This window comes from Quercus lobata, chromosome 12 (genome assembly GCF_001633185.2).
Source record: "Quercus lobata isolate SW786 chromosome 12, ValleyOak3.0 Primary Assembly, whole genome shotgun sequence".
Classification (NCBI taxonomy): domain Eukaryota; kingdom Viridiplantae; phylum Streptophyta; class Magnoliopsida; order Fagales; family Fagaceae; genus Quercus; species Quercus lobata.
Window position 1 is genome coordinate 24435025 of NC_044915.1, and position 14645 is coordinate 24449669.

Below are 14645 nucleotides of genomic sequence, written 5' to 3' on the forward strand. Positions count from 1 at the left end.
ATAGCAAGATTTTGAAGTACTAATTAATCTACAATCGGATACCAATACACTTTTAAAGAGAACCACACATTATGCTAAATAGGCTTAATTTGTCCAGTTGTTCAATGCACTAGTATTTAACGAAGAGAATATATTTTATATAGTAGCATTCCCGATTAGTGCAATGTGTCAAAATAGATATATAATGTGTTAGGTCACCTTTAAAAAGCATATTTTTCTTGTCTTTAATTTTCACATATAAATTATTAATATTTCTTGTAATTCAAATAATTTTATGAATAAAATGTTGTATTCATGATAAATAAAAAACCCAAAATTTAAAAAAAAAAAAATTTATTTAGATCATTTAGGAGTCTCAATTGAAAACCAAATCCCAAATTTAAAATCTGCAAGAAAAAGTATGCGGAAAAACGATTAATTAGAGAAAAAATGTCATTTGAAAAAAGTTAATATCGATCAATGGTTGATCTATAGAGAGTTTCATGCATGAGCATTCCATTAATCTTCTTACGCCTCCTCTTTGTCTCTGTTGTATGATATATTTAAAACCCTATATTAATCACTTAATTCGAAACTTAAAAAGGAATAATCTTTGGCATTAAGGAATGTACTCCCCCACCATTGTGATCAGTGATAACATTTTGCATGTTAATATTCTGATATATGCAACTTGTTATTCTGTGAAATTCCCAGAATGACAACACTAGCTTAACGTAGTCAAGATGATGGTTGGGTACATTTACATATGCTACAGTACAACTTGCTCTTGTCATTGTCAAGTAATCATAAAGGGTAAGTTTGGAATGCATTGAGATATCTTCTTCCTAAACAATGATCTATAAATAGACACCAATTGGAGCTCAAGTTCCTCAAAGCAAAGCCTCATATTAACTCACTTCACAAGCTTCAAAACATACATACTCACATTTTCCTACTTTTTCAAACTTCATAACAATGGATGTGGTGACAGGGTTGGTGGCTGAAAAGCCAGTAGTGATCTTCAGCAAGAGCTCTTGTTGCATGAGCCACTCCATAAATTCACTAATATGTAGCTTTGGGGCAAACCCTACAGTCTATGAGCTTGATCAGATACCAAATGGAAGGCAAATTGAAAGAGCACTGTTGCAGTTGGGGTGTCAACCAAGCGTACCAGCTGTGTTCATAGGGCAAGAGTTCATTGGTGGTGCAAATGAGGTTATGAGCCTCCAAGTAAGGAATGAGCTGGTCCCATTACTCATAAGGTCCAAAGCTATATGGATTTGGAATAAAAGTAAATAACTTCTGCATCGAACTTCAACACCATGTTTCTATAATATAATGCTACTGGGGCTTGAATAAGTGGTGTTTTGTAACTCTACTTGTACTCTTTCCTTTTGGCTGAGTGGAATAACAATCTTTTTTTTTTTCTCAAACTAAGTTCAAGAGGAAGTGGAATAACTTTAATTGTCAAGCACTATAATGCATGTCTATCTTTCACCAAATTCACTTACCACAACTCCTTTGATAAGTAATTTTGTGTGAAAAACAATATTGGAAAGTGGAAACCCATCTCTAATTCATTCCCATTAATCAAGTGTTTGTGTATAACTTGATATTGAGAGTGCTATACCTAGTAATAATCCAGATTTTCAATGATGAAAGCAAGGTATTGTTCACCCACTTCATAAATGAAAGAAAACAGTTTAAAAGATTCATAAATGCTCCTGTTAGTAATTTAGTAGTATTTCCATTCATCAGAAACATCTGTTCAACCATAAAATGCCTGAATCACATCATGCCCAAAGACAAGAATATATGGAATACTGAACCACGTGATCTGAGTAAAGAAGAAAACAACAGCTCCTGCATAAAGATGCCTTCATCCACCGCTACCAGGGGAGTTATTATGTGTGACTGCTTAAGTTTATCTTCTTATGCTGATAATCTCTTTTCTCCCTTTTTTGACTGAAATAGGGAATATGGGGGAAAGAAGCTTCCCTTTTCTTGTTTATCTTCTTATGCTTATATTTTTCTTAATTAGCCTCATGTTTTGTCAGTTGCATATTTCCTGCTTTAAAAAACAAGAAAAGGAAAGCTTCTTTCCCCCATATTCCCTATTTGAAAAAAAAAGCATTAGAAGAGAAAGTTGAGCTATATATATATATATATATTTTTTTTTTTTTTCTTTTTTCTTTTTTCAATCAATAAAAGCATTATTGTAGACAAAATATACATATTGCAATCTTTCATTTTTCACAACTAACATGATTTATTGCGATCGAAATAACATTACTTTCATTAGAGTCTACCATTAATATTATTTTATCATGAATAATATATAACATATTATGGCATTAATTATGAAAAAAGTTGTTCTCTAACTGGACTTTATTATTAAGAGAGAGAGAGAGAGAGAGAGATGACAAAGGAACCTAAGTCAAATCCGTGTGTGTGATGATAGGAGCCGACCATGCATTTACTATATTCTAGTTCTAGACATATATGCATCCACCAAACTTGAGAGAGATTGCTGCCCCTAACGTACACTTTTAGGTCTCATATGCTATATGCCTTATTTTTGCAGAATAATTTTGGTAGGCGGAGAGGATACTTGCACAAAAGTTTTTTTTTTCTTTTTTTGAGAAAGCTTGCACGAAAGTGATGAACAAAAAACTTCAAGGATTAAATTTAGTTAAAGCTACAACAAATAACAAACAAATTAAAGCAACAATCGATGGTGGTCCATTCGAAAATTTTAAAAAATAAAAAAATAAAAAAAAATAAAAAAGTGTTCATGAAAAATGAAGTGGTTAAGAGTGAAAAATATTTTCCAAAATGTTACATACTCAACAAATGGCCACAAATAAATTTCATACCATAAAAATATCTTCCAAAGGTATAATTACATCTTTCTTTTTGCACTCTCTCTTCTCCACAAACTAACAATTGACCGATAATTGACATTTTTACTTGAACTAATTGTTTTTTCACTTAATTTTTTCTACAAAGACTCTGAATTTGGAAAATATATATTTCCATTTACGGCTCCCAAATGAAAAAAATATATATATTATTTGTACTTTTGTATTCTATCTTCTTGAATGAAATATTCTGTTCATATACTCTACTTATTTGGCATAACAACAAATATTAATGATTTTTCATACAAACCATGCAAACAACATAAAAAATCTCTAGCTCATTTTTAGGTTTGCAAAAAATGAGTTATTTTTCAAACAACTGTTTCAATAAAAATAAATGGAGCATTTACTCTAATATAAATTAAATTTTATGAATTAGATTGCAATTAAATTATGAAACATTATGTGGGCCTAAAACTACAAGATAAGTCTACACTAGTTTAGACTATTTAAGTGATGTGGGCTGATATGTCTAGTTTAGTTTTTCAAATCATACTAGACTATATAAGAGTTCTGTAATTTAACTGGAATATTTTAGTATTTTCAGTAGAAACAATTAAGATTCAAATTTCTCCACCCTCAATTATCAAATTATAAAATAAATAAATAAATCATACTGATCCATTTCATCCAAAAAAAAAAAAAAAATCATTTTGATCCAACCTGATACAGTTTAAGGTGACCCTGCATATATAAAATATAATTGACCTTTCATTTTATCTTGTGATAAGGATGTTCATTGTTCAGGACTCTTGAGTACGTGACTCTCTCTTTTTTTGGATGCATGTAATCCCCGTCTATCTGAAAATAACTAAAATACTTGAAAATTTCTGGGCACTCCTTAATTTTGTAATATATAAGCACAATTTTGACGTTATCAATTATCATCAGAATAAAAAAATTAAAAAAAAAAAAAAAAGAATCATTCTCATGATTGATGATTCCGATTGGTGTCAAAAAAGCAGTTTGTACAAAAAAGTTGAACTGATTGGATTTTGGTAAGATGTGATGCCAATTTCTCCAGAACTCTAATACTATGTGTCCATGTCTTTAATAAGAGAAACTTTTATTGGTTTTTTTTTTTTTTAGCTGAAATAAAGTTTATTGGTTACTCATTTATGGTAGACAAACTTTATGAACATAAATTACAATCTGAGCTGATACCAGATTATTGATATGGTGAAACATACCCAAAATAGGGGTGTGCATAGTCCAAGAAAAAAAATTTGGGTCGGATTATTTGAGTAATGTATTAGGTCGGATTTGGGTTAGAAACGGGTTGTCATAAATAGGTTGCAAGTGCTTCGTTTCAATTGAATTATGAGTTGACTTGTATTTTTTACTTGTGCACAAAAAATAAATAAATATGATTATTGGTATTGAAAGAAAGACAAACTATTTTTTAAAACCATTTTATTAAAATTCACATGATAAGTTATATTTAAAATTTTCAAATTGATCAAAACTATTAATTCTCAAAATACCATATTAAATCAACCTTAAAAACTAAAATAAGAATAATAAGACAAACAAATATATATATATATATATATATATGAAGAGTTGGATTGCGTTAGGTAAGATGGGTTAAAAAATTATTAACCGCAAATCCAACCCAACCCAAAACTCAATAAAATTTCAATCCAACTCATGAAAAACCAACCCAAGGTGCGGGTTGAGTGGTGTCGATTTTGTTGGATTTGTGGGTTGGAGCTTACCCTACCCAAAATTATGAAGGTTCTCGGAAAGAATACACATAGGTTGATGGAAATTTTGCTATAAGCTATTAGCGTAATCACACTAGCTACCCTCACATCCTAAAACGTCAATATATATACTCTTTGAGTATCATACCAATCATAATATTATAATTGGCTACTTGCACTTGGCTTGTATAAAGTAATATGCAATAATTTTGTGTCCTATGCAGAGAATATCTTAGTGACACATACTTTTCCAATTAGTGCAATGTGAAAAATAGATAACATGAGTTGTACGGAAAATTGTGGATTTCCAAAGCTATTAGGGGCAGAGTACTTTATTAAGCATCTTTCAATCGCATTCTCTCCTTCTCTTCTCAACTCCATCATGGACAAAATCATTTGTTAGATATTGCTTTGGTTAATTGACAACTAAGACTTTGTGACCAAGTTGTATGATACTCGTATCTGAAAATAAAGTTAGATTGCTTTGGCTAACAAATTTTATCTACAAAATCATTCCAATCTTCGTGAAAAACCATTCTGGGTATCTCTAATATATTTATCCATTACTTTTTACCTTTGGAATATGTTCAGTATTGTCAACTTTTGTATGTCAATTTATTAAGTTTTGCCACTTGTTATTCTATGAAACTTTTTATGACAACACTAACCTTAAGCTAGGCCAAAAATGATACTTACACACATTAACATGCTAATAGGCAACTTGTAATTACATGCAGAAAGCCAGAGATGGTCTTAATTATTATGTAATTGCAAAGGGCAACGTGGGAATTCAGTGGTATATCTTCTGGATTGTTTTATTATTCCCTTAATTAGGAAGTTATTCTATCTGGGAAATTATGCAATCCTCACTACACTAACTTAGTATAAATAAAACCACCAAACCGAGCTCAATTCCTCAAAGCAATCACAAGCTTCATAAAACACACACATTTCTGACTCCTTTAATAGTTACAGATAGCAATGGATACAGTACAAAGGTTGGTGGCTGAAAAGCCTGTTGTGATCTTCAGCAAGAGCACTTGTTGCATGAGCCACTCCATCAGGTCACTCATATGTAGCTTTGGGGCAAACCCTGCAGTTTATGAGATCGATAAGATACCAAATGGACAGCAAATTGAGAGGGCATTACTGCAGCTGGGGTGTCGGCCAAGCGTACCGGCTGTGTTCATAGGGCAAGAACTCATTGGTGGTGCCGATGAGGTTATGACTCTCCAAGTCAAGAGCAAGCTTGTCCCACTGCTTATAAGGGCTAAAGCTATATGGCTTTGGAATGGAAATTAAGTACTAGACAGTTCTCAATTTCCATTTTTGGGTATAGTAATAAACTTGAACTGAGAACTGGCAACGTCACCCCCCTCCCCCGCGTCCTTTTCTTCTTCTCCGGGCGGTGCTTTTTGTGTTAAACTCCTTTCTTCTTTAACTTTAACTATGTTCAAGAGAGAAACCTGTATTTGACTTAGTATATAATTTATGTCAATCCTTTAACCAAATCATTTACGGCTCCTTTTGATTATCAAATGCAAGTGTTTTGACAAAACAATGTAATAAGGTACAATTTGAACATAACCTAAAATGACCTAACATATAATACAGGTCATTATAGGAGAAAATTCTAGGTGGAAACAAGGATAGATATCATGGGAATATATGGTGAGGGTCCACTGCAGCATATACACGAAAACATCCTTACCAGGACACTAAATCAAGATTGGTTTTTGTTATTTAATTTTTCGTTAATTGAATAGCCAACTAGGACTCATGGAAGTGACATGAGATGCATGTAACACCAAGTTCCTAATGTCACCTGGTTTGATATTTCCTTGGTTTATTAAGCCTGAGCCATTAGCGCAGTCAATAGGTTGCATATACAGCAGTCATTTCCATAAATAAGATCAAAACCATAAACCATGAGTTTGAGTACCTCAATCCAGCTATATTAGGGATGGTAATGGAGCGGGACAGAGCCAAAGGATGGGGTCTTTGTCCCCGTCCCACATGGTTTTGTCTTACCCCATCTCCGCCTCGTCCTGCATGACGGGGAAAAATTTCTCACCCCATCCCCGCTCCTTGGAACCCAGCAAAGTCTCGCTCACCCCGTAAAACTCTAATTTTTTGTTAATTTACCCTACAACTAGTGCAATTTTTTTAATTAAACATATTTCATTAATAAAAAAATACTTGAAATTACAACTAAATTTATCCCATCAAATCAAATGAATTTTTGGAAAAAAAAAATTGAATAATATATCCAAGTGTTTAACAAGACAATAAAAAAAAAAAAAAAAATTCTCATAATATAACACATAACAAAATAAAGGCAGAGAACTACATTAGGTAGAATAAAATAAGCTAATGTTGATATGTTTTTTTAAATAGTAGAATTTTAGGGTATGAAAATTTTACAATTATAACCCTTAGTAACGCAAGCTGGGACGAGGACGGGGAGGGGCGGGGCGAGGCATGGTGGGTTTAAAAAATCTAAACTCATCCCCACCTCGTGGTGCAGGGATAAAATCTTACTCCATCTCCACTCCATCACCTTTGCAGAGGGGGAAAAATCCGTGCGAGATGAAGGAGAAAGGGACGGGTTAAGCGGAGTGGAGCAAAATTGCCATTCTTAAGCTATATGTGCCCAGGTTAAAAAATTTGTAATTGCCTTTTCCCCCTAGTAGTTCTAACCAGGTTGTCATGACATTATTGATAAACCCATGTCTAACCCAATCACTACATATATATATTTGCATCTGACCTAAGCAATATATTACTCCAACTAAAACTTAATTAGGTACAGTTTTTTTTAGGTATTGTTCCTTAAATTATTCACATAATCAAATTTAGTATGCATTTAATAGATTACATTATTTTTATGTATTGTTAGTACAGTTATGTGATTGAATGTAATTGAGAAATATAATAAGGTACAACACCAAAAAACCTGTACCTAAATTTTTCTCTATTACTCCTACTGAACAAACTGTTCATACATAACTAAGAATATCAATGATGATAGCAATGTCATGCACACCCTTATGGTATGGAAACAAACATATTGAAACAATTAAATCATCAAATGCTGCTGGAATTAGGTACCGTCTGCACATGCATGTGAATCCATTGGTAAATTAGAACATATTATTCGTTCAATCAAAAACATGCATACATGAATATTTGGTGATAATGCACAACCAAATCATGATAAAGAACCATGGAACATGCATGTGTTGCATGCCAAAGCCCCATAAAGGATCACATCATGCACAAAGATTGGGCATTACGCAATAGTGAACATTGTGGTACGTTGAATGAAGAAGTAAACAGTAGTTTATGTACTAAAGATACCAGAAACCACCTGGGGAATTTTGACACAGAAATTCACCCCATCTTGCAGTGATCAATATATCTTGATTATAGTTGTGGAGAATAATTAGATTTGCCAAGAATAATATTATTAAGCAAAGATCTTTTATGTCTTCATTTGCATTGAGTTGCATATATCTTGTTCTATACTTGGAAAGGTTAGGTTTTGGAGAACTTTTTTTCTGTCCTCCATCTAGAAAAGCATTAAAAAAGTTGAGTCATATTGTCATGTGTTTGAGTTATTTATCATATTTCATGCTTGAAAAATCTATACTTGGTGGAGACTTTCCTATTTCGCATCTATAAAAGCATAAAAGGAGAAGCATACAAATAGTTGTCAACCATCTTTGTCACTGAGCGAGGGGGGCCATGGGTGAGAGAGAGAGATAGAGAGAGGTGAATAATTTGTAGAAACAGTGACTTACAACCTTGATCTAATCCATGTTTGTGATGCTAGGAAACGTCCGCGCATTCCTTATATATTCTTCTCTTCTACACATGCATCCACCAAAGTTAAAATTTGCCCCACAACCACTTTAAGAAATGTACCTTTTATCCTATATGTTCCCATCTCTATCTCTGATGAGGATTAGATTTATGTAAAATGTATCTATTTATGGAGCTAGAAGTCCATGAAGTGGACTTTTTGCATAAAAAATTACCTAGAATAAATTACAAATAACAGCAGAAAAACACAACTTAAAATGCAGAAACCTCACAATGGTGCAGCATAAATCTGTTAAGTTTTGGTGATTACACATGACAACAATAAAGAACTCTTATTAATGCAGAACATAAAATGCTAGATATCATTTTAACTAAAATTAAATCTTAAATTAAATGTTCTCCAATTAAAAATATTCAAAAAGATTATTGATTGATATAGTACCTTAATAGGTTTATAATTTGACTAGAAAAGGTTTAAAAGCTCCTAAAATTAAGGTCACTCTTTAAATTTCAAAAAAAAAAATACATAATGCTTTTTATTAATTAAAAAAAAAATGTCTTCATATTATGTTTTACTTCACTTACATAGTTGTTGTGGGTTTTTAGGTTGACAAATTCCATGATTTGTAATCTTCATTGAGTTTGTAATAAGTTATTATAAGTTCAAGATTAAGTGTCCAAGATGTAACTCAAAAAAAGAAGAAAATGAAGACTTTTGACTACCATTCAATCAATGCTTGATCAATCGAAGCATGGGTATTGTCAAACTTTCAATCATAGCTCAATTGATCGAAACAAGGTTTTTAACACTTCCTCAATAGTGAACTTGCTTGATTGAGATATAGGAATCCTAAATTTGACATGTATTAAATAAGTCAATTGTTGACTTGAAAGTTGTGTTATACATTCAAACATTTAAAAAAGGCTTACTAAGAGCATCCACAACCGAAAATCTCATCTCATCCTATTTTACCATCCAAAAAAGCTACTTTATCAATTATAACATATCATTTTTCAATGCACCCGACATCCCAAGATTCTATTTTTTTTCCCAGTTTATTTAAATATTCTTTTTTATTTTTTTTTTTTTACTATTTCTCTCTCTCTTACTCTCTCTCTCTCTCTCTCTCTTTTCCTTTTCGTCTCTCTCCCTCAACCTCTAGCACAAGAGCAGATAAAAAAAAACCAGCAAAGTCTCTCTAGGTCTAAAACATCACCACCACCATAAAACCACTGTCACTCACATCCCAGCAAACCCACCACGCCACTAGCTAGCAACCACCACCACAATCGCAATAGCCACCACCACGCCATTGCCATGCCAACCACCAAACCCACCACCAACAACAACCACCGCAAGAAACAGCGACCATAAAAACCACCAAGAGAAAAAAAAAAAAAAACAAAAAACAAAAACAAAAAAAAAAACAACAAAAAAAAGGCCAAAAATCACAACCAACAACTCACAACCAACAACTACGAGAAACAGCCACTACAAGAACCACCAAAGAGATAAAATAAAAAATAAATAAAAAACACACAAAGCCAAACCCAGAAACCCACGGCAAAACCATAACCCCTATGGCAAAACCACCACATCAGCCACCTGCTGATCTAAAAAAACCCAATCAGCACCCACAGCACACCACGGAGAGATTGGCTCCATCGCAAAGGCTTTGCACGCCACTAAGAGATTGGCTTGTGTCGCTCCGAGCACCGACGATCTGCACGGACTCAACGTGTGAGCTCCGATCTGGCTTGGTGATTCAGAGAGAGAAGTGGGCTTGGTGATTCAGTGAGAAAGAGAGAAGCTTGACAATGGCAAGAGAGAGAGGGGATGAGAAAGAGAGAAGGAAGAGAGAGAAAAGAAAGAGAAAAAATGAGAGAGGAGAGAGAAATTGTCGGGTTAAAACGTGGAGAGAGTATTAAAAAAAAAAAAATTATCCCATTCAGCTATAGTACCATCTTACATTTGAGATGGTACTGTAGCTATATGTCAAAAAAAATTTGTCCTTTTCCCATTTGGCCTTCCTGTTGCTGAGCAGTTTTTGGGCCTGAATGCCAAATGTGCCTTACATTTGGCATATAGCAGGCCCACTGCTGATGCTCTAAGGATGACTTCTTCAAAGATATAGAGAGCTTATATTGTGTGCTATTAGTTAATTCCTTCTTAGGGTTAGTGAACCTTATAGGGGTTTCTCTTTTAGATGATTGTCATTGGTTTTTCATCTCGCCACTGTACCTTGTGTTTTTTACTTTATTGTTTGTTACTTTACATATGGTGGCGTGCGGGTTGTGGACCTTGTGGTAATTAACCTATGATAATACTGTTTATATATCTATATTACTAAAAGCTAAAGCGTAGAATTTATTGTTGCTACGCTCCTATTGAGCCACATTAACAACCACATCAACAGCCACGTAATTCATTTATTTTTTATATTTTCTTTTCTCTATTTAAACTTTTCTTCCCCCTATTTTCAAAAAAAAAAAACTTTTCTTCTTCCTATTAGTTCACACACCTATTATTACATTTCTTCCAACTTTTCCCTTTTTTTTTGCCTCTTTATCTCCCCACTACTTTACCGTTATACTTCCTTACACTTTTTTATAATTTGCCTCTTCTTCTACTTTTACACGTACTGTTATACTTCTTCCAACCTTTCCCTTTCCTTTTTGCCTTTTTATCTTTACACTATTTTACCGTTATACTTCCTTCCTCTTTTTTATAATTTGCCTCTTCTTTTACCCATTTTATTTTGTATAAATTTGATATCGTTTTCTCATTCAATCTATATTTTTCCCACACACTCTAATTAAGGTTGATGGTTTTTTTTATTTTTAATATGTGTTTTTCTTCTCTTTCCCTTTTATAGCTTTGGTTGAATTTTAGTTTGGGTTAATATTTAATTTTTTGGGAGACATGAATTTGAATATGCCTACCAATTGTTTGAGTAATAAATTATTATAAAGCCTATTATCTATTCCTTTAGTTTCATTTTAATTTTGGTTAAGATATCATTGTAATTTTGTAATAAGTTTTGATTATTATGATAATTTCCTTATTCCTTAAGAGATGAGAAATTTGTAATAAATTTGAAACTTATAAAGTTTAGGTGTATATTAAGCAAATATAATACACTAAAATAGAAGTTAGAAGAATATGGTTCACCTTAAAAAAAATATTAATCAAACATAAAAAAATAATAATAATAATAAAAATGATATATTTGTAGAGATAAAAAGATTAAAAAAAAATACTTGTAGAAATCTTTTTTTTTTTTTTTTAAATAGACAATACTTGAAGTAATGGTTTTTTTTATATATATTACACCTCTTTACGTAATATTTATATTCTCACGCATCGCGTGGGTCTATGGCTAGTTTGGTTAATTAGCGTAACTTAATTAATCCACTGACTAAGGGATCAAAATATAACCTTTACAGTTGCATTGATAGGTAAAGCATTATGCAAACATGTGATATGTACTCCACGTAAATAAAAAAATTCATATGGAATAACTATGAATCGAAAGTAAATTTTAGTCTGTATAGTCTATAGGTCAGTAAAGTGCTTCGACATGTCTAACAAAAACTAATAACGTTAGCGCTAAATTTCCTCTAAAATTCTAAATACTTTATACGCAAAGGGCTCAATGACACTCATGTAAGATATAACTGCATGGACTGCAAGTCGTTTAATTAGGCAACACCCTATCTAGATCTAAGCCTTCCGATTATCTTTCACATCACAAATCACACCAAATCAAAACATTGGATGTCAACCTTTAAAACACAACATAGTTCAAAATGTCTAGAGTTTAAATTCTCACTCTTCCATTGTAACTATCGAATTAACAAATACCAATAACTTTTGTGCTAAATGCTTTTATACATATGAATAAATTCAGTGTTTTTACCATTTTTTTTATAAGTAAATTGGTGTTTTCACAATCTATGAAGAATAGAATATACATTATTCCCATAACTCAAATAGAAAAAACTAGACAGAAAAAAGTGATCATTGATAAATAGCTATGTAATGAAAGAAATAATTTGGTCAATAATACTTGTATTTGTACTGTGATTACAGATTAACTCTACAGTCTTCTTAGTATATTTGCATGCTCATAACCTAATTACCGACCAAAAAACACTTTTTCATAGAGAATCAAGGAGAAAATGGGCTTTTGCCTCTTTTTTTTTAATATATTTAGCAAAATACCCCATATCTAAAACTATTTAGAAAAATGACCCTGTTTTGAAACTTGATTTTTAGAAAATCGAGTTTCAATTTAAAACTCGATTTTTGGACAATTGAGTTATAGTGAACTGAAAAATAAAAATAAAAAATCTGGAACTCGAGTTCCAAAAAAATAAAATAAGTCCACATTCGCTATAACTCGATATTCCAAAAATCGAACTATACATTTAAAACTTAATTTTTAAAAAATCAAATTTCAAAATAGGGACATTTCTCTAATTAGTTTCAAACGCAAGGCATTTTGCTGGATATTTTAAAAAGAAAGAGTAAAATCCCATTTATCAATGAATCAAAGAGGATAAAGATTTTTGTTACATAGGAATCTCCCAATTGGTTAAAACAGTAACCATCATATGTTTTTTGTGAGGGAAATATATGTTAAGGGGCATTTCTTTTCTTTTTTTTTCCAATTAGTCGTATGTGTGGTAATGGATAAAAGTTGTGGGTCCTTAAGGAATAATTGTCTCCATCTAGTACGGTCTCTACTTGGAATTTTTTTCAAGATATTAGGGCCGTATTACCTTTTTTTCTAAAGCATAATATCTTTTTTTTTCAAAATTTCTTCTTGGTGTTTTCACATATGCTTTTATACATATGAATAAATTCGGTGATTTTACCTTCTTCTTTTTTTATATAAGTAAATTGGTGTTTTCACAATCTATGAAGAATAGGATATACATTATTCCCATAACTCAAATAGATAAAACCAGAAAGGAAAAAGTGATCATTGATAAATAGCTATGTAATGAAAGAAATAATTTGGTCAATGATACTTGTATTTGTACCATGATTACAGATTAACTCTACAGTCTTTTTAGTATATTAGTATGCTCATAACCTAATTACCGACTGAAAAACACTTTCTCAAAGAGAATCAATGAATCAAAGAGGATAAAGATTTTTGTTATATAGGAATCTCCCAATTGGTTAAGACAGTAACCATCATATGTTTTTTGTGAGGGAAATATATGTTAAAGGGGCATTTCTTTTATTTCCAATTAGTCCTATGCGTGGTAATGGATAAAGTTGTGGGTCCTTAAGGAATAATTGTCTCCGTCTAGTACGGCCTCTACTTGGAATTTTTTAATGATATTAGGGCCGTATTACCTTTTTTTTCCAAAGCATAATATCTTTCATAAAACTACATGCGAATCTAGCCGGGGCAGAAAGGTGCTTCCAATTGGATAAACCCAAACTTTTCTTTTTCCTTTTTTCTTTTTTATCACCTTGGGAGATGCTTCAAAATATAGAGTATGGCAGAGATTTTATGAGAAACTTAAGAGGAAAATAAAAATCCATTGTGCAAAGTCTAAGAGTATTGGACACTCCATTTAACAAAACAGAAAAGAGATAACTTACAAATTACATCTTCTTAATTTAATGTGTTTATCAAGTTCTTTTAACTTTAATTTATTTTTAATTTAGTCATTTTATCTTGTAATTTTATCTAATCTTGTCATTAGTCTTAGTTTTTTTTTTCCATACTTTTCAAAATGACGTTAATTTTGGTGTACTTAACGATCGACGCAAATTGGACAAAAAGACTATTGAAAATAAATGTTAGTTAAAGAATTGAAATGAAATTTAAATAATTAATTTCAGAATAAGTCAAGTTAAATGGTGTAATTAGTAATGTAACCAACAAAAAATCAAAGTGGAACAAAGAAAATCAAAGACACTATTACCAAAATCTTGGACATGCCTTGAAGATAAATATAGCTTTAGAAATGCACCTCTTCTCAATAGAATTTTCACATTTGGCTTTTTAATAAACTAATAGTATTATTTTATATAATTGCTACTTGTTATTCCATGAATGTAAGATATATGACACACTGCGCTTAACGAAGCAGAAAACGTTGACAAGAAGATGATGGGCAACGTGTTATTCTTATTTTCCCAAAGAACCAAAAGTCTTTATCAAGTAATCATGAAGGTTGATCTCGAAGA

General features: G+C 31.9%; 2 protein-coding genes across 2 annotated transcripts; both read left to right on the top strand.

The window, feature by feature from the left end:
* Window positions 1-826: 826 nt before the first annotated feature.
* On the top strand, window positions 827-1381 carry LOC115972355 (monothiol glutaredoxin-S6-like). The gene has a single exon (XM_031092619.1). It carries the CDS (start codon window positions 955-957, stop codon window positions 1276-1278), a length of 324 nt encoding a protein of 107 aa, XP_030948479.1. The 5' UTR covers window positions 827-954; the 3' UTR covers window positions 1279-1381.
* Window positions 1382-5543: 4162 nt separating this feature from the next.
* On the top strand, window positions 5544-6069 carry LOC115969797 (monothiol glutaredoxin-S6-like). Its single transcript, XM_031089409.1, has one exon. The coding sequence runs from the start codon at window positions 5588-5590 to the stop codon at window positions 5906-5908; it is 321 nt and encodes a 106-aa protein (XP_030945269.1). The 5' UTR covers window positions 5544-5587; the 3' UTR covers window positions 5909-6069.
* Window positions 6070-14645: the final 8576 nt, after the last annotated feature.